The sequence below is a fragment of the Haliotis rufescens genome, unplaced genomic scaffold (genome assembly GCF_023055435.1).
Source record: "Haliotis rufescens isolate VD_foot unplaced genomic scaffold, xgHalRufe1.0.p SCAF_1, whole genome shotgun sequence".
In the NCBI taxonomy this organism is placed as follows: Eukaryota; Metazoa; Mollusca; class Gastropoda; order Lepetellida; family Haliotidae; genus Haliotis; species Haliotis rufescens.
Window position 1 is genome coordinate 32,380,277 of NW_025963779.1, and position 27,572 is coordinate 32,407,848.

A 27,572-nucleotide genomic window follows, 5' to 3' on the forward strand; every position below is an offset into this window, starting at 1 on the left:
TACCCGACCGCCCAGTTTGACTAGGCCTGACCGCAAACGCTCGTCAACTTTAGACCAACACAACACTAAGTACAATTGCTATTCTACCATGAATTTGGAATTTACTCGATTCTGATTGGTCAATCAGAGGCTATTAAATCACAATAAACCCTCTCTGATTGAACCAGCTGCTTTGACGGCCGCATCACCGCGGAAGCTAATATTCATAGAATAGTACTATTTTCAGTCATTGTCGGTAGGCATATTTAAATAATTATATCTACAATTACAGGTTACAAAATGCACAGATGCGGTTACTACAATATGCAAAGGATGTGTGGCAATACAGAAACAGAAAAACAGAAAAACGCGACAGAAATCAAAGAGTTCGCGTTTGATTTAGTCATGGTAGAATGAAGATAAACATACTGTGTTTTCAATGTAGAGCTAGGTTACCTGTAGATTTAACCGCGCTAAATTTAACATTTGAAACCTCACGCTGCGCGTTCGGTTCCAAATTCAATTTAGCGGGGTTAAATCTACAGGTAACCTAGCTCTACATTGAAAACACAGTATGTTTATCTCCTAATTGACCAAACGCTGGTTTGATTCTTGCATGGGAGCAACAGGCAATGTTTATCACAAATCCAGAAGCTATTTATTAAATAGTTTCGTTTTGTTGTGTTTGTTTATTGTTTAGCGCCGCCACAGCAATATTCCAGCTAAATGACAGGGGGGAAATAGTTTTTTCTGACAAATAGATTTTCAGGGTCAGTTGCAATCCCATTAAAATCAGGCTTTGTCGTGTTGGAGTAGAAGACCTCATGTGAATGAAACCGAGTCAGTTGTTACGTGACATCATCAAAGATAATGACGCCATGATGTCCAACAGACAAGTCAGCTAACTGGGTCTATTTCTAACAATCAGATGTTTTGGTTTTTGGTTTGGTTTGTTGTTTAACGCCGCACTCAGCAATATTCCAGCTATATGACGGCGGTCTGTAAACAATCGAGTCTGGACCAGACAATCCAGTGATTAATATCATGAGCATCGATCCACGCAATTGGGATCGATGACATGCATCAACCAAGTCAGCGAGCCTGACCACCAGATCCCGTTAGTCGCCTTTTACGACAAGCATAGTAACCTTTTACGGCAAGCATGGGTTGCTGAAGACCTATTCTACCCCGGAATCTTCACAGGTCAACAACAATCAGATGTAACAAGGCTTGAAACACGTGATGGACGAGTGTGTGGGTAGGGTTTACGCCTCTTGCAGCAATATTACAGCTGTGTCATGGTTAGGAATACCAAGTTAGGAATACCAAGTACATACATTCACACGTCGGACCCATGTTGCCAACCAAACCCGAGTCTCCGTTTGTTTGTTTGTTTGTTTGTTTGTTTGTTTGTTTGTTTCCGCCGCAGTCAGCAATGTTCTTACGATATCAGGGTGGCCTGTCACTAGTCTGTGGTTAATATTACGAACAACGTCCATACCGCCAGAGGGGCGGTCGGGTAGCCTTGTGGTTAAGCGTTTGCTCGTCACGCCGAAGACCCGGGTTCGAATCCAGACATGGGTACAATGTGTGAATCCCATTTCTGGTGTGACCCGCCATGGTATTGCTGGAATATTGCTTAAAGCGGCTTAAAACCAAACTCATTCACTCACCCATACCGCCCGTGTACGGTGTCACGCAATCAACCAACTGGCTGAGCCTGACCTCGGGATCCAATTTAGTCATCTCCTAACTGAAGCAATAGAGTGCTGTGTCCTTATTTAACCAGATCTTCAGGCAGTCCGGGACATTTTAACCCGATTTAGTCCTGTGCCATATTAATATCGATAGTCAATGCAATGTCCATCTGTGGTCAAGAATTTGGCAACACATGGACAGTAATCGTACCCTGTACAGTATTGACAGGATCTCATCAGCCCACTATCGGGGACTTCTCGATCATTGTGTTCCGTTTCTCTAGGAAGGTAGATCCGATTCGTAATCAATAAGAAAAGTCAGCACCTTAACTATCTATAATCTCTGGCCCTGAATGGATGCTCATCAACACCGTCTGGTGCCGCTGTCCAATCGAGTAACAAATCTATGAGTGTGTGTGAAACTGCAGTGTTGACTCCTGATAATTTGTGTCGTGGGTTATTACTAGACTTGCAGACAAGCTCGGATGTACAATCCAAGTCAATTAGACGTCTGGGTAACAAAGGCTTGCGTCCCTGGACAGATGACCTTGGCCTTCAACCGGAGCAAGTCCCGCATGGAGAACTGTCTGGATGGGTTGGACTGGCCAAGGCAATGAGACCTGCTCTAATGTTTGTGTTTAAACAAAATCAGTCTGATGAGACGAACATTAGAGTTAGGTGCGGCTCAAGTCAATTAATAGTCTTGAGAGTTTATTCAAGTGTTCGCAAGGCACTTATTGTGTCTGCTAAATCAAATTTAATGATATATTTCAATCTAGTAGTTAATAATTGTCCCGTTTCGCAGACACAATGTTCATGTGTCAGCTGCTCACGTTGCATCAATTGGGATGTCTGGACCGAGTACGGAAATTGGCACCAGACGTTTGAAAATAGTCCCTGATTAATACAACCACGTGACACCTGTTAAAGCAGGAAGGGAACAAGGACTAGGGTATCCCCAGTTCCCTACTGTGTCAATCTCCTTAAAATCAGATCTTGGTGCTCAGTACGGCTGGGACACTGGTACAAAGTAGCAGTAGAGAGCACTAACATATGATTTTAATGAGATTGACTTTTGACTTGACTCAAATTGGGAGTGAGAGTGAGTGATTGAATGAGTTAGGTTTGATTTTGTTTGTTTGTTTGTTGTTTAACACCGAATTCAGAAATGTTCCAGCTGTATGATTGCGGTCTGTAATTAATCAAGTCTGGACCAGACAATCCAGTGATTGACATCATGAACATCGATCTACTCAAATGGGACACGATGACATGCATCAACCAAGTCAGCGAGCCTGACCACCCGATCCCGTTAGTCGCCTCTTATGACAAGCATAGTGCCTTTTACGGCAAGCATGGGTTGCTGAAGACCTATTCCACCCGAGTTGGGTTGGAGGCTGCTTTGAGTCACGTGTGAGATCAATTTGTTTCAAAGTGAATGTTTACTTAGAGTACTTGTATGAAACCAACAAGCACGGTCAGGCAGTGAGAACTAGGATCAAGATCAGGTTGACTTGACAAATGGATACCACCGACAGTGGATCATGGCAATTTGTCACGACTCTGCATAGGCGCCTCAGACAACTAGGACACCCGCACCCCAGACTCAAAATTATAAGCATATAAATAATGGCTGTGCAAAGTGTCAAATATTTGGAAAGGACTATTCAACAACATCGAGTGATGGATAACCTGTCGCAGGTGAATGGTTGGGGAATGAAGGCTCGGGACGTGGAACAACTTGTTCACAGTGACAAATAATCCTAGTTTCGAATATGTCATCATCCTTTTAAGAAAGACGCAGTGTGAGTGATTTGCGTTCAAAGCAGCTTTGAACAGTATTGCTGTTATTTCACCCTGGGTCAGCTTAATGTGAAAGCCCGAAGTGATGCAGGTCTCAGACATTTACCACTTGGGTGAAACCCACGTGCTTAGTATGGTGCTGACAAACCTAGAAACATAATTGGGGCCAACCAGATTCGAACCCACTATCATAAGTTTCTGGCGTGCCCAAGGGAAGCAACTCTGCAAAGCAAATTGCATGGTTTTAAGAAAGAAATGTATAAATTTACAGCCCTTTGAAGTAGTTTCACTGGTCAACATTTCATTCAAATGGCTTACCATTATCAGGTTATGCCGCCATGAACAATGAATATGGAAATTAATATCCTGAACCTTGCAGACATAAGAGGTCCCAATGCTCCAACTGACCAAACATCTTAGTGAGCAGCTTGACTTTTAATGCCACTTCAATTACTAACTTAGTTATTTCAGGGTGTGACAAATAATTGTGGGACACCAGTCACAGACAGTAACAACTTCAATCAACCCCACTGGCATGGATAGTGTTCTGTCAGACCAAGGATAAAAATTGCCGATCCCACAATCATAGGATCCTGGGATTACCGAGGGATTTGACTCTGCAGATGGAGTTGCAGTGCCTTAGACAAACACAAGCCACAGAGGTCACTTTGCCTCCACAGAGACTCGCTAAAGGTCAGAATTGCAAATACTAGTAATCAAAACATTTTCCACTTGTCCATTCAAAACTTCCGATTTGGCCAAGAGGACTTGGCGATGTTGCATACATTTATCACCCAACAGCATGACACAGCTTCAGCTCTTTATTCAGTGCAATGTACAGTGTGCTTCACTTGGAGGCATTCCTCCATCATAGCTGTATATTAAATACGTTCACAATATTTACATAAGTACACTCCGTATTGCACGTTTAATATTTACATCACACAAACATAACAATAACTCAACAGTTCCTCCCGACATGTTTCCAGTTGCATACAGGGTACTTAGACTTAACAAATAGTCAGGACAAAATCAGTCTGGATGCCAAATTTGTAAATTCTTGAACAAAGCACATCAATTCATGCACAATTGCTAATCAGCCTTTTAACTGAAAAATCATTGTCATTAAATCACATATTGATATATTTAATAAACATTGTAAACATGGTGGCCAAAGCAACCTTGACACGTCTGGATTCCTACAACTGATGCATCAGAGACTATGGGCCTGATCCACTCCCATCTTACATCCATCACTTAAATGCAAGCCATGTGCATGGTTCTGGAGACAAAATGAATGACAAAATATGGCAGCCCCACAACATACAAATTGAACTAGGGAGCCTGTTTCACAAAGAGATGGCTAAACCAGGATAGGACTGCTGTCAGTATGTTAACTGTAAGTGCTAAAACAGCTGTAAAGGGGTGAAGTGTCACTAGTGAGTGAGTATGGTTTTACGCTGCTTTTAGCAATATTCCAGCAATATCACGGTGGGGACACTGGAAATTGGCTTCTCACATTGTACCAATGTCGGATATCGAACCCGGGTCTTCAGCGTGACAAGCAAACACTTTAACAGCTGGGCTACCCAACCACTCCTTGAAGTGTAACAACTAAATACTGTATACCATGCTAACTGGCTCTCCAACAACTGATCAGTCTTTGACAGTCCTCAAACATCAACAGATACTACATAGTCAAGAAGAGCTGTGGCACTGTTGAAGTCAATGACAAGGTTGCAAATAAAGTCAGATGATCATCCCAGGCTTGGCAAGATTTCCACACTTGCTCAGTGCTCAGTGACACCTTAGAAGATTCACATTGAATTCTCACCTAAATAGACTTTAAAACTTACTACAGTTGGACACTATTCACTTTCCTTGGATTATTGGAACCTGTGTACAAGATGGTAAGCTTCCCGTCATCACTAGGTATCATCAGACATCACCAGGCATCATCAGACATCATCAGACATCACAAGGCATCACAATACAAGGCATCAACAGGCATACCAGATATCACTAGGCATCATCGGACATCACCAATCATCACTATCCATCACCAGTCATCACAAGGCATCACCAGACATCACTATCCATCACCAGTCATCACCAGGCATCACCAGACATTACAAGGCATCATCAGACATCACTAGGCATCACTAGGCATCATCAGACATCACTAGGCATCACTAGGCATGATATTAGCTGTTACTCTTCACTCAAAGAAGACATGGATGGACATGTACAAAAGTGCCTACATACATGCCTTTCAGTTGTTTATAACACGGTTGGTGTCAGTCTGGCTCTGTGATACACATGTATTATTAAAACATTTTCAGCACAGACATGTTTAATGCTGGATTAGACTTAAGGTATTTTGACTTGTCATGTAAACCATGCGTCCGTGGCCTAGGGTATCCTGGAGGAGAGACTCCCTTGAGGAGTCCGCTGGTGGGTGGGCGAGTCCGTGATCAGCGTCACCTGAAATGTGAAAAGGGAAAAGATATCAATTTGCAGTTGCAGTAGTTTTGTTACATATCTCAACCCACACTTGGGCTGTTGATTCTTAAGTACAGCAACATTAATAAAGGAGGTGACTCCCGATAGACAAGAAGCCACAAATGTCATCTGAGGAGCCACAATTCACTGTGCACATCCTATGACTGTGGTTTTGAAACTCAGATACACCCTTTGTCAGTCTTACCCGTGCTTGGGTAGTTTTGAAAAATGGTAAATGTTTAGCACTTGCATCACTCCAGACTTTCCTCCCACAAACAGGTGACCCGCTATGATATAACTTGAATATTGTTCAAGGTGGTGATAAAACAAACTCACTCACTTACTCTAGAGAGAAAAGGAATGTTTTTAGCTTTAGAGTTACATGGGGTACAAATACACACAAAAACTGTTGCTGCAGCCTACACAAATACCTTGTTGAACACTCCTCGACCAAAATAGTCGGCGACCACAGAGAAGCCATCTTGTGCCCTCTCCAACTGAAAAACGAGGCAAACTTTCCTTGTAATTGTTCTGTAAGACTGTCTGTAAGAAAACTGCATATCTAAAGGCAGAAAGTCACAGGGTATCAATGATCAACACTTCAGATAATAATAACACTACCATGATAATCATAGCTTCCTTGGTGTAGTGGACAGAGTGTCTGCCCAAAGAGTGGAGGGTCAGTGGTTCTATCCCCAACCGTGTCATACCGAAAGACGTTAAAGGATGCTACATGTTACCCTGCCTGGTCCTCGGCATTAAGGGGCTAAAACAAGGACTGGTTGCCTCGGAGTCGGTACACTTTGCCTGAGGGGGGTATCCATGTTACACTACAGCATGGTATCTCAGTAAGTTGGTTGGTTGTTTCGACGTTTAACACCGCAGTCAGCAATATTCCAGCTATTATGTAAATAAACGAGTCTGGACCAGACAATCCAGTGATTAATATCATGAGCATCGATCCACGCAATTGGGATCGTTGACATGCATCAACCAAGTCAGCGAGCCTGACCACCAGATCCCGTTAGTCGCCTTTTACGACAAGCATAGTCACCTTTTATGGCAAGCATGGGTTGCTGAAGACCTCTTCTACCCCGGATTCTTCACGGGTCTAAGCTAGCACCATAAAACTGGCACGATGCAATATACTGTAAGTGCAATAATCTTGAAAGCAATATTATAGCCCATTTCACCTACAATACAAACAATAAATGTAATGTTTACCTGATTGTGAAAATGTTCATGAATGTCCTTTGTTTGTTCTTGAGCTTGAATGATATCCATAATTTTCCTGAAAGCAGATTGTGAAAAACACAGATAACCAAAATTAATGTCACTCATGTACAGCGCTGACAACAGCTTCCTGACCATTATTCAGAAGCCAGCTCTACAAAGCCTAAAGCAGAAAACATCTGAACCTTTCCCTGTCAGGCTAATCATACATTCCTGAGAATGTAGAAGCCTCAAAGTCGATTGGCTGAACAGAAAGTTCAGTAAAAGAGGCATACATCTTCATGGTCTTACAATCAGAACTACAGGTCCCTGTGCTAGGATTAATTGGTTTGTTCTTTAACGCCGCACTCAGCAATATTTCAGTTATATGACGGCGGACTGTAAATAATCAAGTCTGGACCAGACAATCCAGTGATTGATATCATGAGCATTGATCCACGCACTCAACCAAGGTCGATGACCTGCATCAACCAAGTCAGCGAACCTGACCACCCAATCCTGTTACGACAAGCATAGTCGCCTTTTATGGCAAGCATGGGTTGCTGAAGATCTATTCTACCCTGGATCTTCACAGGTCCCTATGCTAGGAAAGCAAAAGTGAGGCATGTTCAGTCAAATACTGATCAAAGTATACATGGTTCCTGCCACCCACCTATTTTCAGCTGCACATACAGGGCACTCCGTGTCAGTCTCAGCATAGCTCTCAAAACAGCTGCAGAAAGAAACACATGCTGATCACTACTGATGTTTGAGACAGTGAAAGAGTTTTATAAGGCGGTCAGCAACATGACCACAATACAAACGTGATCGTGTCAGTCTGGTCAACGAGTTGGTGTATGTTAATGTGTTAAAGACACAGTCAGCTAAATGACACTGAAGAGGTTGTTACAGAGAGTACTGCAGAAATGTACCCCAGGTAATGTTATACCAAAGGAAATCAGTTTCACCCACCATGTAATAGACTCACAAAGTGCCTTACTGAGACCACCTGACCTACATTTGTGTATTATGACATTGGCCAGGGTACGTGTCTTCATACAAAAGGGACCTGGCCCCATTCAAGAAATCTATCTTAACACAAAGGTGAACCTAACTCCCATACTTTAACATACAGTAGGCTTACGGAAATCATAGTGCCAAGACCCTACGTGGAACGGGGCAACAACAACCTCTCCAGCGGGACCTGGCCCCATTCAAGAAATCTATCTTAACACAAAGGTGAACCTAACTCCCATACTTTAACATACAGTAGGCTTACGGAAATCATAGTGCCAAGACCCTACGTGGAACGGGGCAACAACAACCTCTCCAGCGGGACCTGGACCCATTCAGGATATCTATCTTAACACAAAGATGAACCTAACTCCCATACTTTAACATACAGTAGGCTTACGGAAATCATAGTGCCAAGACCCTACGTGGAACGGGGCAACAACAACCTCTCCAGCGGGACCTGGACCCATTCAGTATATCTATCTTAACACAAAGATGAACCTAACTCCCATACTTTAACATACAGTAGGCTTACGGAAATCATAGTGCCAAGACCCTACGTGGAACGGAGTAACAACGACCTCTTCAGCGGGACCTGGCCCCATTCAAGAAATCAATCTTAACACAAAGATGAACCTAACTCCCATACTTTAACATACAGTAGGCTTACGGAAATCATAGTGCCAAGACCCTACGTGGAACGGGGCAACAACAACCTCTCCAGCGGGACCTGGACCCATTCAGTATATCTATCTTAACACAAAGATGAACCTAACTCCCATACTTTAACATACAGTAGGCTTACGGAAATCATAGTGCCAAGACCCTACGTGGAACGGAGTAACAACGACCTCTTCAGCGGGACCTGGCCCCATTCAAGAAATCAATCTTAACACAAAGATGAACCTAACTCCCATACTTTAACATACAGTAGGCTTACGGAAATCATAGTGCCAAGACCCTACGTGGAACGAGGCAACAACAACCTCTCCAGCGGGACCTGGCCCCATTCAAGAAATCTATCTTAACACAAAGGTGAACCTAACTCCCATACTTTAACATACAGTAGGCTTACGGAAATCATAGTGCCAAGACCCTACGTGGAACGGGGCAACAACAACCTCTCCAGCGGGACCTGGACCCATTCAGGATATCTATCTTAACACAAAGATGAACCTAACTCCCATACTTTAACATACAGTAGGCTTACGGAAATCATAGTGCCAAGACCCTACGTGGAACGGAGCAACAACGACCTCTTCAGCGGGACCTGGCCCCATTCAAGAAATCTATCTTAACACAAAGATGAACCTAACTCCCATACTTTAACATACAGTAGGCTTACGGAAATCATAGTGCCAAGACCCTACGTGGAACGGAGTAACAACGACCTCTTCAGCGGGACCTGGCCCCATTCAAGAAATCTATCTTAACACAAAGATGAACCTAACTCCCATACTTTAACATACAGTAGGCTTACGGAAATCATAGTGCCAAGACCCTACGTGGAACGGTGCAACAACAACCTCTCCAGCGGGACCTGGACCCATTCAGGATATCTATCTTAACACAAAGATGAACCTAACTCCCATACTTTAACATACAGTAGGCTTACGGAAATCATAGTGCCAAGACCCTACGTGGAACGGGGCAACAACAACCTCTCCAGCAACAATGGCTTGTAAATCATCAAGAAGGGGACAGATAATCAGTTGCCATCAGCATGACAATGATTCATGACATCATGGCATAACATTCAATCAGCAAGGATGCCATCATAAATTGTGATGTCAACAAACCTTTAATGTCAATACCGTGTCAACAAAGATATTTCAGTATTGAAATTAAATCCTGCCACAGAAGAATTACATTTATTAGGATTTCGATGGTAGAGATGAACAGGCAGGAGATTCAATGGATCAGCCCCACTCGTATTTATCATTAAATTGATATTGCAGGTCTACAGAGGTCATTTTTATACATACACATACAGAAAAATTAATTTTATTATCAATTGATATATCGTGAAATTTCTGAGTTGATTTGTTGATCAAATTGATCAAGCATCAGAATATTTTGCATTCTAATCAGTTTTTTCGTTTCTCTTACAAGATAGTTAATCAAATATTGTGAGAACATGAACATGTACATAATCCTACCAGAAAACACTTGAAGGGGTAGGAGACTAAAGACGTTGTGTGCGGCATGTGTAGGAATGTGAGCTACTCACTGTTGGTGGGGTAGGAATGTGAGCTACTCACTGTTGGTGGTAGGAATGTGAGCTACTCACTGTTGGTGGTAGGAATGTGAGCTACTCAGTGTTGGTGGTAGGAATGTGAGATTACTCAGTGTTGGTGGTAGGAATGTGTACTACTCACTGTTGGTGGTAGGAATGTGTACTACTCACTGTTGGTGGTAGGAATGTGAGCTACTCACTGTTGGTGGTAGGAATGTGAGCTACTCACTGTTGGTGGTAGGAATGTGAGCTACTCACTGTTGGTGGTAGGAATGTGAGCTACTCACTGTTGGTGATAGGAATGTGAACTACTCTCTGTTGGTGGTAGGAATGTAAGCAACTCACTGTTGTTGGTAGGAATATGAGCTACTCACTGTTGGTGGTAGGAATGTGAGCTACTCACTATTGGTGGTAGGAATGTGAGCTACTCACTGTTGGTGGTAGGAATGTGTGCTACTCAGTGTTGGTGGTAGGAATGTGAGCTACTCAGTGTTGGTGGTAGGAATGTGAGCTACTCACTGTTGGTGGTAGGAATGTGAGCTACTCACTGTTGGTGGTAGGAATGTGAGCTACTCACTGTTGGTGGTAGGAATGTGAGCTACTCACTGTTGGTGGTAGGAATGTGAGCTACTGGCTGTTGGTGGTAGGAATGTGAGCTACTCACTGTTGGTGGTAGGAATGTGAGCTACTCACTATTGGTGGTAGGAATGTGAGCTACTCACTGTTGCTGGTAGGAATGTGTGCTACTCAGTGTTGGTGGTAGGAATGTGAGCTACTCACTGTTGGTGGTAGGAATGTGAGCTACTCACTGTTGGTGGTAGGAATGTGAGCTACTGGCTGTTGGTGGTAGGAATGTGAGCTACTGGCTGTTGGTGGTAGGAATGTGAGCTACTCACTGTTGGTGGTAGGAATGTGAGCTACTCGCTGTTGGTGGGGTAGGAATGTGAGCTATCCACTGTTGGTGGTAGGAATGTGAGCTACTCACTGTTGGTGGTAGGAATGTGAGCTACTCACTGTTGGTGTCAGGAATGTGAGCTACTCACTGTTGGTGGTAGGAATGTGAGCTACTCAGTGTTGGTGTTAGGAGTGTGAGCTACTCACTGTTTGTGGTAGGAATGTGAGCTACTCATTGTTGGTGGTAGGAATGTGAGCTACTCACTGTTGGTGGTAGGAATGTGAGCTACTCTCTGTTGGTGATAGGAATGTGAGCTACTCAGTGTTGGTGTCAGGAATGTGAACTACTCTCTGTTGGTGGTAGGAATGTAAGCTACTCACTGTTGTTGGTAGGAATGTGAGCTACTCACTGTTGGTGGTAGGAATGTGAGCTACTCACTGTTGGTGGTAGAAATGTGAGCTACTCACTGTTGGTGGTAGGAATGTGAGCTACTCACTGTTGGTGGTAGGAATGTGAGCTACTCACTGTTGGTGGTAGGAATGTGTACTACTCAGTGTTGGTGGTAGGAATGTGAGCTACTCACTGTTGGTGGTAGGAATGTGGTTCACACAGGAAGTGTACGGATGGCAGCTCCAGGGGATGGTTACAGATGTTACACTTGGATGCCTGGAATATCTTCGCTCTGAAAAATCAAATTGCTTGATCAGGAGTCTGATGAATTATGACAAATATGTTGAAAAATGAGATTCAAAGCCCAGAAACCTTCTAGATTTCTAACAGTTCCAAATATGCAAAAAGCACATTTGGCTTGGCAATACGAATTTCATATTCCTAATATTTATTAATAACAGAAAAACATTTCATTTCCATTTCCTCTTAATCCTGTTTACCACGGAGTGTGCTTAAATGTTTGGGGAATACCAAGTAAACTACATCAAGATATCTTTGCTGTGCTTTATTCTTTTCTTTCACCTGCAAAATGATATCTTGAATTGTCATATGAAATATTTCATTTTGTCATACCTAAAACACATTTGATCATGTTGAATATCAGCTTGGCTAAAACTATATCAATATGCCATAAGTCATTGTCTTTCAGAGCTGGTTAGATAGGTAACTGAAGATTCACCTGAATACTACCTGCAGGTGTCTGTGAGTACTCTAAATCGCAACAAAAGAGTCTGTTTCAAAGCTGAACATGCCCGAGCATGAGTGAGCGAGTCAGTATGGTTTTATGTCACTTTTAGCAATATTCCAGCAATATCACAGTGGGGGACACCAGAAATGGGCTCCACACAATGTACCCATGTGGAGAATCGAAACCCAGGTCTTCGGTGTGACGATTTAACGCTTTAACCACTAGGCTACCCCACCGCCCCCCCCACCCCAACCCCAACGTGAGAAATACTAACGATGTCTTGAGTTCTTCTATCTGTTGTCTCTTCCTCTCAGTGTCTTCTCTGTACTGTTTAATGAGCCGTTCATCCTCCGCAATCTGGTCGTTTTCCAGCTGAAGCCGCCGGATGATGTAATCCTGTAGCATAAAATACAATGACAGTAGTCATCAACAGTAAAGTCAAAATCAAGTCTGGATCAAGCGTTTTAGGAAAAAGAAGGCAGGGATTGATCCAGGATTCCAGAATATATCTCCTTGCCAGGCAATTTGGGGGAATATCTTTATGTCTATACAATACCTGTGCAGTCATAACATTTCTTATTGGTATATAACATGAATTGGCAAATTAAAAACTTGAGAATATATTACTGACATTTGCTGAAGACTTTGGGCTGAATATTGGCCTCTGAGCTGGTCTAGATAAATCTCTGGCATGGGTGCAGTTCTTGATATAGCAATTTGTGTGGGGGAGTCAATTCATTTTGTCAAAAACTCAGTTATTAGTTATGGTGTTGTTATATGTTTACACTTAGAAGATGTGACTACCGATAACACCTCCGAATATACTGCAAAGAGAGGGGTTTCCCAGTAAACCATATGAAGATTATTCAAGTTAAATAAAGTAAAACAAGGACCATCTTTGAAGAAACTTAAACAGATCCAGCATCTGTCAGCAACAGTCACTTCTCAAGACAAGTGGACACAGCCTCACCTTGACGACGGACAGGGTGGCGGTGGAGTTGTGAGCCAGCGTTTGTATCACCAGCAGAGGGGGAAGCAGATTCTTCTTGTCAATATCTCACACGTCAAGGAAATTAATTACAAGTTTCATAAAGGTCAACTAGACCTCAAGAATGAACTTCTACAATGACAGGTTCAGAGTAACACCACCGCTTTGAACTGTAGTCCACTACTGGAGAAGCCAAACTTGTTTACGAGGCGTGAAGCCAACCATGGATGATAAACAGGATGAATCTGTATTCAAACCCACAGCTAGCAGATCCTGGCACAGCTAAGGGATGCAACTATGCCCAAAATGACTAAGATCACCATACATCCCATCCCACCTTTTACTAATGTATATACATGTAATACAAATGTTACCCTACCAACACATGCAAAGAAGAAACAATATTAATAATTTAACTGCAGTACCTACAGAAACTGTCAAAAAATTTTTTTTTAATTATCTTGTCATATAAAAGATAAAAACTTGTATCGTGCACCTGATACAACATCTTCAGTCTTAATTCATATGAGAAGAACTGTAAATATATGATTTGTTTGTTGTTTAACTCTGCACTCAGCATTATTACAGCTATATGGCAGCGGTCTGTAAATAATCGAGTCTGGACCAGACAATCCAGTGACTGACATCATGAGCATCGATCCACGCAGTTGGGATACAATGACATGCATCAACCAAGTCAGCAAAGCTGACCAACCGATCCTGTTAGTCACCTCTTACGACAAGCATAGTCACCTTTTACGGCAAGCATGGGTTGCTGAAGACCTATTCTACCCCGAATCTTTACAGGTCTGTAAATATGTGAGAATATAATACCAGCTAATGACTGACACCTAGCCTCACCCAAGTCCCCGTAAAGAACTGATAGTGGATTAGACAAACCAGTGATTGATATTATGAGCAACAGTCCACCACCTCAGGTTATGACGACACTCAATCAACCAAGTCACCAATTATCACCTATCCACTAAGTGGCAGCTCACAAGCATATGTTTCTGGAGACAGATTTGGGTTCAAAATATTGTAATGAATCAATAAAAAAATTATGGTTGGCATTTCCGAAGTCCGTAATCCAGGCACGCAGTGGCAGTGGCACAGTAGGACAGGTCAAGGATACGAGACAGGACCTCCATCAGTTGAGCTTTACAGTTTTCTTCCTTCCGGGCAAAGAAAGACAGAGCTTGTACCCACAAACTAGGATCCTGCTGCCTGGAACAGGGAACCCATGTATTCACATCTCCTGTCATACTGTATATCGATGTGCATTAAACTATAAGGCCAGTTTTCCATACCTAGAATTAGGGAGCTTTCAAGGGGGGTGGTCTTACAGGGTTAGAAATTGGCACTAGTCCTATAGTCCCTGCTAAACTGACCAATAGTTAAGGTATCATAAGGACTAGTAGATATTTGCCATTTTTAAGGGTTTTGCTATTTATTATCAAGGACTAGTGGACCAAAAATGTTTCTACCACTGTCTTATACAAAGGGTTGAAGAGTTTTGATGTTTTTCCCCAACACAAAGACATTACTGTGAGCACGTAACACTGGAAATACTTTGATGGCTGCTTCCAGCTGAGTTTACAAGACAATACACAGAGCAATATTAATCTCTGTTTTGAAACAATGCCTAGCTGAAAAGGAAATACATTTTAATCAGTAAATCATCGTGTCAAGTGATGTTTTATCTCAGATTTGTAACTTTATGACCAAGTTTAATTGTTATGATCTTTTCATTTCCCTGAGTTCTCTGAAGGGATGTGATGTATATGTTTTTCTGCGGAAGACAAACACGTTTTTATTGCAAATGTAGGCATTGTGCATGTGCTGGTGATGCACTTCATTCAGATTCACTTTACAGACAGGGTATATGAATTAGCAGTGATTTTGAAGGCTTAAACAGAGGGGGGGTCGCCTTATAGGTATGGTCGCTTTCTAGACGGTGATACAGGGTATTACCTGGTCACAGCTATAGATACATGTGCGGTGTCCCCCCCACTTTCCCAACATTGGTTGGGGTACAGCAACTTCAGGGTTAAGTGGCGGACATTGCACAGTAGTATGTGACAAGTACGTTTTAGTCAGGATTCATGGATATTTTCAATAATACTCCGGTTGTATTATGTTCTATGTATTGATTCCTAGTTGATTGTACGTGTAGGAGTATGTGGCTGCCTCAAGAGGATAAATACCCAGTGCCAAGCACAGGGTAACGTTAATTTACATGTTTGTCGTGTATTGTTATATATAAATATACATACATATCGTAAATAGCCAATATTGTATCTAGCCAAGTGTGTGATCAGTTACTGTTATCAACATAGCAGCTACCAGAAAGTGGCAATAAGTCGCCTATAACAAGCAAGCATAGATTACAGGGGGCCGACACAGACTTAGAATTCCCACTGGGACCAGCATGAGAGTGGAACACCTCAACCACGGAACTACCCCACCCCACTGTAAGTACAAGCACTACCAGGTACTCATCAGTCACTGTAACCACTGGACTCATTCCAAAACACCTTTTCTGCTCTTCAAACTTAACAATTTAACTTCATGTACTTTTGTAATTCTACGTCACAAATAGTTAAAAAATCATATATATATTTTTACTACTAAACATTTGAGAGGGGCTATTTCGTGTTGTTCCGTAGTAAGAGGACCGTATCTTGTGTACTTGAATTGTACTTACTTTTATTAGAATTAAGTGAAGCTGAGTGAGTGAGTGAGTGAGTATGGTTTTACGCCGCTTTTAGCAATATTCCAGCAATATCACGGCGGGGGACACCAGAAATGGGCTTCACACATTGTACCCATGTCGGGAATCGAACCCGGGTCTTCAGCGTGACGAGCGAACGCTTTAACCACTAGGCTACCCGACCGCCCCTAAGTGAAGCTGAACTTGCCCCATGGCAGTATGGGATGCAATTTGTATAACACCTTCTCCATACAACCAATCACACACAACCAGGTCCTACGTGCACTCAGAATATCCCTATCAGATGTTGAGTAGAATATATTGAACTTTACGTCTGGTTAACTAATCGTTGCCACAAGAACTCACCCAAACTTCTTGCAAGCCTCGATGACGTGCACATATTCATCATGCTCCATGTGGTAGCGGAGAATCTGCTGATACCTGCAACAGAGAGAACATCGAGTCGTTTATCTCAGTGTGTAAGCTTAGTAGGTGACCAAAGTGACACATGTTTCAGGACTCTCGGACAGGTAACTCTTTGATGTCACCCTGGATCACGGATAGGTGGAAGTGAGTTTTGGTTTAACACAACTTTGATCAGTATTTAGTTAAGTAACGGTGAGTCAGCTTGTCGTAGACATTCAACACTTTGCTGTCACCCTAGTTCATGGACATGAGTGAGTGAGTCAGGTTTTACACCGCTCTATCCATACTTCAGTGACCTCATGGCATGATAGCCTAAAGTGGGAGAAACACCCAAAGTGACACAGGTCGGCATACTTTGGTTAAAAAGAACAGGACAGAAATCGTGAGGCTGATAGCATTGTAATCAGAGGGAATCTTGGATTCAAACCAATAATTAGTGGATCCTGACAGGTAAGGGAAGCAACTCTTCCCAGCAGCTGCTTCAATAGCTGGGTCAAATTAATATGGTTGCTATGGAGTTTATTGTAAGACATTTGAGCCATTGCACTGTACATTGCACTGTACTCCAGCACTGTAACTGGTTTGTTTTACACCACAGTCATTAATATCATCACAGCTAAATTACCAATAGCGGTAATCTGACCGTGGTTGCTGTTAATAACAGTGAGTTGTGCGATCTTCCAATTGCTTCACACACGATTTTGCCGAAATTAATTAAAACAATATTAAAAGGAATTTTGAATAAAATTAATGAAATAAGTTACAAACATAAGTCCGGATATACATACAACACTTTCTATAGCCAGACAGTGTAATTACATGATTAATTTGCGTACTTCAGTATGGATTTGTTGACATGGTGTTTCCTGTGTTACGTGCTCGCGGTAATGTCTTTCCATGGGGAAAAAAACATCAAAACTCATTATTTCGTGTATCATGCGCACCCCCTTCTACACAGCTGTGTTTTTTGGAAAAAAAGTGCGCACTATACGGTACCTGGCAGTTTGTATATAATAGAGCCTGGACCACTGGTTGACATTCGATGCTAGTCAGTGAGTGAGTGAGTCGGGTTTAATGCCGCTTTTAACAGTATTCCAGTTATATCACAGCGTGTCAGCTTAATGTGGGAGGAAAGCCCGAAGTGATGCAGGTCTCAGACGTTTACCACTTCGGTGAAACCCACGAGCACTGGTATGGTGCTGACAAACCTAGAAACATAATCGGGGCGAAACCGGGATTCAAACCCACAATCATAGGTTTCTGGCGTGCCCAAGGGACGCAACTCTGCACAGCGAATCGCGGCGCCTTCGATGCTCGTCAAGTCGCTAAGCTCTACCACCCAATCTAATGTAATCACTTCTTACCACAAACAACAGAGTGCTGGCGACCTATTCTAACCAGGCTCCCCGTGACCTGACCATAAACCATACTTTGAAAGATTTTCTCGGATACTTGTTAGTTTATGAAACATTTATGAATGAGAATTGCTATCTATCTGACTTACAAGTGAGCTTTCTCATACAGGTAGAGGATGCCGGCCTTGAAGTTGTTCATCTGACAGAGAATCAGGGCGTGGTCAATGTCATACCGAGCCTGCAGCACACAACATTGAGAAAACTTCACACAACAAATCATTGATACAACATCAAAACGGGGCAAACAAATGGTAGTCACGTCAGCAGTAGGATCTTAAAAGGCCAAAAATTCATTGGAATTGTCCTGTTCAACAAAACATAGGATGTTTATGCCAGTCTCCACACTGATGATTTAGCACATGTCTTGCAAGAGACATATTTACAGCTTCATTTATAACTGAGTGGAAGGGAGATAACTCTAAATTGATGTTGATGAAGCTAATAAACAGTTACTGAGAAATCATCAAAGAATACAGCTTCATATTATCAAAACATGTGACAGAGTACCAGGAATGATTCTCAAACTACCATATCTATTAAAAAAACCTGCCATTTCAAGGTTATCTGGTATTTAAGGCTTTTCCAAGCCGAACAAACTGTTCTGAATATGCCAATTGTGTGCATACTTACATCAGGATTCTTCAACAGTTCCAGTGTCTTCCTTTCTCTGTCAACTCGAGGCTGTGGGGAGGAAAAATTGTTTACATTGTGTCAATATGAATCAAAGTACAATTTAATTATTCATATTCAGCAGCCATTGTGACCATACAATTCCCATTTCAGTCCGAGGTATTATGACTCCATCACCCAGGTACTCACTGATATGTCCTTCTCATGCATCATCTGATGGAGGTACAGCTCCAGCAGGGTGTTGTACACCAGATTGGAGGAGTTGGGCTGTACCTGGAACACGGACAACAAGACATGCTCATGGTGTCACCAGGATACCACCGAGACTAAGCTCAACTGTGTACAACATTCTTACTATTTGGTGATATTAATTTCAATTCAGAAAAAAGGACAGTTTGAAAATAGGCACAAAATTACAATAAAATGAAAATAAGATATCCATTTTTAATGGGCCATACGTCTTCAGAAAAAAAAATTCAGAAAATATTCTATGTTTAGGTATATAACCATGATTACACTTTTCATATTTTTTTTTCGAGCCAACTTAAATGTAATTAGCTAATGTACATTATCCACAATGAGTTTATGTGCTTAATTTTGACAATTACATTTTTGAATGTTGGAAATGAACTTTTATAAGCAGATATTCAATGTCATATCGTATGAGTGGTTATGGTTGAGCTTTTGGCAAAAAAAGGTTAAGCTTTTCTGTTTTACTTCTGTGTGTGTATGCGAATGGATTTGGTTAGCTATTGATAAGTGATAGCTATTGAGATGGTATTTCAGGATAAAGTAATATGAAGGGGTATTCTCAGGAGATACCAGACTTATCCATACCTCAACCATGTGCTCTAAGAACTCGGTCAGTTTACCAGAGTTGTTCACAAATATGTGTATGAATTCTTCTGCATTGGCTTTCTGAATGCGTTGTAAACCACCTACAATAACAAAACAAACACATCAGTGGTATTCACAGACAAAACACATATTTTTCATCCATATTTAAATGAGGATTACCAGTTTAACCCTTGTGCATTTGTTTTTTCAACCCCTCTACAAAACAGAACAACTTGCAGGACACCTACCATCCATACTCAGCTGATCCACTAGAGGCTCTGAAATTGAAAAAAGTTTCTTGGCATTATTTATGTGAATACTGCTAACAAATTGCAAGTGATTGTGTGGCAATTTTGATTAAGTTTGTTTCCATAAACCAAAATTAAATTAAGCAGACTACTGTTTCCTGATTGGCTGATAACAGAATGGGTGGGGCTCATGTCGTATTATTGTGCTTAACAATGTCACTAATTTTGTATTGTTCTCTAAGCTTTTTGTATGTTAAAGGGGAAGTGTACACGCAAAAATCACTTTCTACCTTTTTCTAAACAAAACGCAATTTTAGAATTAATTAGTATCTGTGTTTGAAAATATACACTCATTTTTTTCACAGTGAAAGTAGGAAACTCACAATAGTGTGAAAATGATATGCCGTTATGAGGCCTTCGTTTTTCGAGCTAAACAGGCCTGAGTTATCCCCCTTAGATTATGACGTAATTGGTGCCAATTCAACTGGGTCCCTGTCTATTCTCAACGCAAAAGATATCAAGTACCAGTTTGCGGTAAAACAACATGGCCTACGACACTTTCCGGCGCAGTGGTGACTCAGCATAACACTATGCTGGCTGGCATCTGAGACGCTAGAATCACACACCTGTACCTACACCACGTGAAGCGGCTCTAACAAAGCATGATGACGTCATAATGTTTATCAATTGGCACCAATGACGTCATATTGCAAGGGGCATAAGCCATGGTGTTTTTGTTGTGGAAATAGAACACTTGGTAAATGTGAAAAATATAAATCGTTTTAATGCGAAAAATATGTTAATTAATTGTGATATTTTTATATTTTTGTCTATGACACTTCTAGGTTAACACTTTTAATGTGGAAAAAGTACAAGAAAAATAGGTTCATTTCCGTGTGAACTTGCCCTTTAATGATTAAATAAGCAGTCTGTGCAGTTATCATTGTTGACATGTTCATTTATAAGAATTGCCTTTAATATGTTATAAACATATACAACGGTGTGCAGTTTGTGTAAATCCATGCATACAATTTTTTTCCGTTTATACCTCCATAAATATAAAAAATAATTCTCTTGTTTCGACACTATATGGCCGATATATGCCATGGCAATGTCAAATTTTAACTCACACACTCACTTTAAGATTATCATGTGGGATGACATTACCCACAGTGGTAAAACCTCCATACTCTGGTATGGTGAAAAAGAAATCATTATCATGACAAGAGGGTCCCGGTAACTGAGGGGCACAACTCTCAACATCACACTACAGCACTGCCGAGGCAAACATCCCCAAAGTGTAAACAAAAAGTAACACAACAGTGTGTCACATATGATGCTGATCAATATTTTGTTTTATTCCTGTATTTACCTGGAGATGACTTCCAGAAAGTCAAAGATGAAATATGTGACTACCAAAGATTGCTTATTCTGCACATACATTTTTCATAATAGCTTGTTATCCTGATGCTACAGTGAGTGTTTGTTTGTTTGTTTGTTTGTTTAACACCCCACTCAGCAATATTCCAGTCACATGACTGTGCATTGTAAATAGTCAAGGCTGGACCACACAATCAAGTGATTGATATTGTAAGTAACAATTCACACCATCAGAGTATGATGACACGCAATCAACCAAGTCACCAAGCCTGACCACCCGACCCATGTCACCTCGTACAACCAGCAGTCGGGAGCTGGGACTAGCCCGGACTAACCCGGACTAACCCGGACTAACCCGGACTAACCCGGACTTCCAGGGACAGTATGAGTGAGAGAGACGAGAGCAACACTTACTGTCCATGGGCTTGTAGTCGGTGCAGAGTCGCTTCAGCAGCTGAGTGGTCTGTTTTGGCACTTCACTCATCAAAATCTTCCCATACTGCTTCAAGTTGTTCTCAGCCTAAAGTCAGTATCAACAAACATGAAATGCTCACACCACATCGGCCTCTACAATTACATTCAGTATAAGGTCAACACCAGGTGTGCTCAACTGGTTCATAAAATCAAAATGTTTTTTAATCAATCTGCTTTATTTTCATTTGTTTTCCAAACCACTATGGAAACTAAAAGTTCCATAATCACCTTTTGCTGAATTATTTCAAATGAAAATATGACAATTAACAAGGAAACATCTCGTTTCTTTCTTTTTCAGACAGCACTTGGTGCACCCTGTACTCTCCACTTGGATGACATACCTCCTCAAAGTCCAGCTTGCCGATGTACTCGAGCGCCCTGTGATAGTCTTTGATGTCCTCCAGCTGGATCTTAAGGTACCACTCATGCTTGGCGTGCTTCTCTGCCAGCGACAGGGCGTGTTTGTGATATCCAGCCTGGCGACACACTTTGATGGCCGTCTCCACATCAAAATCAACTTCACGGTCCTTTGTCTGAAACAACAAGTGTCAATGGTAGGTATCATTTGAGAGAGTTGTGTTCAGAGCCAGTGGTCTCCTGGGAGTTGTGGCCCTCTACCAAGAGGACTACATGGAGGTATGGTTTGAGTGAGGGAGGGAGGGAGTGAGCAAGCAAGCGAGAGAGAGCGAATAAACACTCTAACCAAAAGGCTATCCCACTGCAACTGAAGAGATTCAGCCAAAAGCATCCATTTATACTGAATTCTATACTGAAATGACAATCTGAGCAATGTAGAGCATGAATTGAATCCTGGCACAGAAAAGAAATGCACAAAAGAAACTCTGCACAACAAACTGAGGCATCTCACATCACTGGAACATTCATTCCCTTTATATAATGTTAATGCAGCATGCATATACTAGAAGTAAGACTGAACTATAGAATTTTTATCTCATTTTATTTTTACGTTAAAGATTATTCAAAATATTAATGTTTGAACAAGTTGAAACCAACTTAAACATTTCTGACACAAATGAATATGAATGAGGGAACAGTTTAAACGGTAATCATTGAAAGATGATTCTAAGTACAAACAATAGAATATTCCACTGGAAACATACAAAACACTGAAAGGCAGAGTTTCAGTACATGATCAAAGATAAATCCCCCATCCCTCTTACCATGATAAACTCATCCAGCTTGGAGACGTCCTTGAGCTTGGTGTAGCAGTTGAGGAGGAGTGTTGTGTGTTCCTCAGTGGCCATCTGGGCCTTGTGTAGAGCCTGCAGGTACTTGGTCAGGTTGTGGATGCGCTGGGCGTCTAGGAACTGGAGGGAGAAGGGTTGATTCACATGATCAGCCGGTACAGTATGTCAGTTATACACAGCACATCAGCGTAAGGTTGGAGGGAAACACAAAGAGATGTTTGTTATAGGCTTTTGCCACGTTTATGATACCCACATGCACAAGAAGATGCTTACAACACCAAAATGATATGCATATTTGTGCAGCTGAGGGCAGAGATGTATCTAGGCATTTGTCTGTGTCAAATCTCTGTAACCATCATTGACGTTTTGAATCAAACATTTCTCAAGTTAGGTTATAACCGGTAAATCATACAATCTTGACATGTTTTATTACGTTTTGCAGAGGTTATTGTCCTGAAAGCAAGAGGTTATTATCCTGAAAGCAATGTTAAAGTTTGTTTGAATTTTAAGAAAATAAGGGCTTCTAAAAACTGCATAATAAACACACTAAGTTCTAATTTGCATGTCAAAACCCTAGACAAGTCCCTGAATGAACATAACTGTGGATCATCCTTGTCTGCTATTCCCCATGTGTACCTCCAGAGACTGGACATACAGTGTACACTGGACACTCTTCTTCTTCCAGTTGGTTCCAGGACACAACAATGTCTACTCTGTGTCATTAGTTGAATGACTATGTTTACAGACATCCTCATGTACACTGCATGAGTTATTGTTGTGAGGGGTACATGACAGTCCTTGTAGGAAGAACACATCGCCTGTGGTTGTGCATGTTGGTACATAGGTGACACTGACAATTGCCCATTGCAGATCAACAAAAGTGGTTTGTTTTAGTTGCTTTCTTGTTGAATGCTGTGTGAAGCACATATATGTAGGCATGGATTAATCTAGGATTCCAAACTAAGTGCCTTTGGCAGGAAAATTGGAAGAAAATACTAAGTTTGCTCAAAATGGGGATTTCACTAAGTTTTCTAATTTAAGAGGTATTTTAACCTTGATTTTTAACATTACATGAAATAATGTTGAAAGTGTTTACTGGAGAATTGTTACTGACAGTAGCTGCAGACTTTTGGCCAAACTCATCTTCCCGAGGCAAGAGAGTTAACTGACTTAAAAAGTCCAGTTTCCACCCTTGCCGAACTAAGCTGGAATTACTGGGCTCGATCGTAGCGCCACCATTGGCTATTACCAGTTATGTCCCTTCTAAGTCTCTCCTATGGACCAATCAGATTCCACCTCTCGTATCACTTGCGTTTGCTAAACACAAAATGGTGGCACCCGGTCAGGACGATCTGATCGATAATCAAGATGTAGAAAAACATCAAATCCTGTGAGTACCTTGATCAAAAACATGAAAAGATTTGTAAAAAATCTGCTGATAATGAGTTGGCGGTGCACATGCTTTGCAAATCCTGCAATCGACCGAAATCTGCACAACAGTTTATGAACAAGATTTTGATTTCGGTACGCGATTTTGATTGGACTATGCATAGACTCGTTAGTCCAGCCAAAATGTTACTCCATAATACCAGCCTAGTTTGGCAAGGGTGGAAACTGGACTTTTGTAGTCAGTTAATTCTCTTGCCATGGGAAGATGGGCCAAACTGGGCTCTGAGCAAATCTAGATAAATCCCTGGAAGGACTCAAAGAGGCTGTAACCTGTGACAGAAATGTATATGTGATGTCTGCTTGAGGTCATAAAACAAACACAACGCCATACTTGCTGTGACATGGTGATCTGAGTAATACTGTAGATCTAAGTCTTACATTTTTCATATCAAGGTATCCAAGAGTTTCACCACATTTTGCCGTACCTTCCTGATGACATAGGATGCTTCCAGCTTGCCGATGGTTTTGATATACTGGTCAATGGCGCCATCATGGTCCCCCTTGCTGTACAGGTGGTCGCCATACTGGGTGAAGATGTCGATCAGGCCGTCAGCATCGTACTGTTGACTCTTGGCCAAGCTGGGCAAACAGATGAAGGGGATGATCAATGAGCAAAGACGGCTTAACACCATCATCAGCAATATCACGATGAATACAGACTGACATATTACTGAGGAGTGAGTGAGTGAGTTGGGTTTAAAGCTGCTTTTAACTCCAGTTATATCGCGGCGTGTCAGCTTAATGTGGGAAGAAAGCCAGAAGTGATGCAGGTCTCAGACGTTTACCACTTCGGTGAAACCCATGAGCACGGGTATGGTGCTGACAAACCTAGAAACATAATTGGGGCGAACCGGGAATCAAACCCACAATCATAGGTTTCTGGCGTGCCCAAGGGACGCAACTCTGCACAGCGAATCGCGGCGCCTTAGACGACTGGGCCACCCGTGCCCCCCATTACTGAAGAGAGGATTATAACTACTGTCATGGCTATGGTCCAAGTGATGACTATAACTTACTTACTCTGGTTGCTTAGTGTTGCTGGGGCTGATAGAGATTTAGGTGAATAATAGGTGAAGTGAAATCAGGCGTTAATGTCGCGTTCAAGATTATTGACCTAATTAGCTCACTCAATAAGACCACGGAGGTTGCCAAGGTCAATAATAAAGGTCAGAGGGTCAATACTATACAAATAATTACTCTTGATGAGGTCAATATGCGAAAACAAGTACCCAAGGACCCGACCCCTGACGGTCGCATATTTACCTTGTCAAGAATAATCATTTGTTTTGCTATACCGAAAATTCAATTTAAAGTTTATTAGGTCAATAAACCGTCCTCTGTTTCATTACCGTAACTAAGCTGCAAACCATGAAATGTTCGAACTAGACGTCAATATTCAAAATCAGAGTCAGTCACATAATTGGGTGTCTACCTTGAAATGTATTAGTTTGCCATGTGATATGGATTAACCAATGAAATTACAAGATTTTTAATCGAGGTATAACAAAGAGAAAGTGTGCAGCAGTAAGTGTCCCAACATGTGGGCTGTCAAATGAAGCTTGTTAAACCTGCCATCCAAGCATGCATGGCATAACAGTGTTCCTTTCAAGATTGTATTAATCCAGCAGTTGTGTATGACATGTATAACATGTATGACAAGCTAACACACAAGATCTGGAATTAGTTTGCCTGTGAAATACGGAGTGAGCAGGAGGCTAAGGCTGACACACATGGCCTGTACTAAGTTTGCCTGTGTAACACGGAGTGAGCAGGAGATTAAGGCTAACACACAAGGCCTGTACTTACAGCAGGGACTGTACTACTCACCTGATGGCCAGTGTGTAGTTATTTTTCTTGAAGAGCATCTCTAGCTTCGTCTGTGTGTCCTTCTCCTGAAGCTGGTACAGCTGAAGACATGATAATACAGCTTCAGGGCCGACACATAATCACAATAATCATAGAAGACGCAAAGCAGAATCTTCATTTTCAAAACAAACATGTTTACCCCATGAAAGAATTGAAAAAACATATCCAGCAAATACATTTCTAGGTCATACATGTATTAGTTTTTTGAGTGTGTTGATGAGAATAGTGAGCACAACAATAATATGAAATCTAAACCCCTCCTAAAACCATTTTTCCTGACAAATAAACTTCAGGAAGCTCTGCTAAGTTTGCATTGCAGTATATTGTCCCCTGCCAGGAATCATCTTCCCAAGGCAAAGGAGTCAACTGACTATAAAAGTCCAGTTTCCACCCTTGCCGAACAAGGCTGGCATTAGGGAGTTATTCTTTGGCTGGAGTAAAGAGTCTATGCATAGTCCAATCAAAATCACGTAATGAAATCAACATCCGGTTCGTAAACCGCCGTGCAAATTTCAGTTGATTGCAGGATTTGCAAACCATGTGTACCGTCAACTTAATGTCAACAGATATTTTCCAAATCTTTTCTTGTTTTTAATCTAGGAGCTCAAGTCATTTAATGGCCCTCGGGAAGTAAGACCCGTTTTATTACAAACTAGATCTTGACTATCGATCCGATTATCTTGACTTGGCACCACCATTTTGTTTGAAGCAAATGCTAGTGATATGAGTGGTGGAATCTTATTGGTCGATAGGAGGGACATAGGAGGGACACGACTCATAAAACACACTGGTGGCGCTACGATCGAACCTAGAAATTCTGGCCTAGTTCGGCAAGGGCGGGAACTGGACTTTTACAGTCAGTTAACTCCCTTGCCTTGGGAAGACGACCAGGAATGTGTCATGTGCTGTACTGAAAACCTTCTCACACAGACTGGTTCCTGACTGTTTTTGAACAGCATCAGTTTTGTGACGCATACAAATCAAACATTCTCCTGATCTATTTTAGTTTTAGCCGACAACCCACTCGGTATAATTATTTTGTCTAATACCTGATAACTATTACAAAGAGGAAATAAAAAATATAATTTGGGATTTGTATTTCAATATGTTCAATGACGTGCAACCTGGAGTCTATTGAACTTGTTAAAATCAAGCAATAACCCCTATCACCATGGTTACCTGTGATACAAAGGGGAAGAAACAACACAAGATCAGAATACCTTCCTATCCCCGGCCAACACGTAGAGAGACCCCCACTCACACATGACATCGATGACATCAGGGTAGGGTGCGGAGTAGGCGATGAACTTGTTCTGGATGTCGTACACTGTCACAGTGTTCATCTCCAGACCCTGGGTGCCTCTGCAACACAATGCAAACTGTCAGTCAGTAGGGTCTCAGCCAGAATACCCCTGTGGTCAAAAATGGCTAGCCAAGCATGTAAACATTTAGTCTTCAACAG

At 41.7% G+C, this 27,572-nt stretch overlaps 1 protein-coding gene across 1 annotated transcript in view; it reads right to left on the minus strand.

Annotated features, from left to right (window-relative positions):
- Positions 1 to 4,286: 4,286 nt before the first annotated feature.
- Positions 4,287 to 27,572, minus strand: part of LOC124110958 (vacuolar protein sorting-associated protein 11 homolog) — a 32,162-nt gene continuing 8,876 nt past the window's right edge. The window contains exons 10-29 of the mRNA XM_046470466.2: positions 27,331 to 27,472; positions 26,072 to 26,151; positions 24,670 to 24,823; positions 22,769 to 22,915; positions 21,929 to 22,120; positions 21,528 to 21,633; positions 19,734 to 19,763; positions 19,486 to 19,586; positions 18,838 to 18,921; positions 18,649 to 18,699; positions 18,108 to 18,196; positions 16,544 to 16,618; positions 14,600 to 14,691; positions 13,447 to 13,532; positions 12,751 to 12,872; positions 11,922 to 12,020; positions 7,867 to 7,926; positions 7,206 to 7,272; positions 6,413 to 6,478; positions 4,287 to 5,963 (exon numbers count right to left, since the gene is read on the minus strand). Coding sequence (XP_046326422.1) covers positions 5,892 to 5,963; positions 6,413 to 6,478; positions 7,206 to 7,272; positions 7,867 to 7,926; positions 11,922 to 12,020; positions 12,751 to 12,872; positions 13,447 to 13,532; positions 14,600 to 14,691; positions 16,544 to 16,618; positions 18,108 to 18,196; positions 18,649 to 18,699; positions 18,838 to 18,921; positions 19,486 to 19,586; positions 19,734 to 19,763; positions 21,528 to 21,633; positions 21,929 to 22,120; positions 22,769 to 22,915; positions 24,670 to 24,823; positions 26,072 to 26,151; positions 27,331 to 27,472 — 1,915 coding nt within the window. The 3' untranslated portion in view covers positions 4,287 to 5,891. The remainder of the gene's footprint in view (positions 5,964 to 6,412; positions 6,479 to 7,205; positions 7,273 to 7,866; positions 7,927 to 11,921; positions 12,021 to 12,750; positions 12,873 to 13,446; positions 13,533 to 14,599; positions 14,692 to 16,543; positions 16,619 to 18,107; positions 18,197 to 18,648; positions 18,700 to 18,837; positions 18,922 to 19,485; positions 19,587 to 19,733; positions 19,764 to 21,527; positions 21,634 to 21,928; positions 22,121 to 22,768; positions 22,916 to 24,669; positions 24,824 to 26,071; positions 26,152 to 27,330; positions 27,473 to 27,572) is intronic.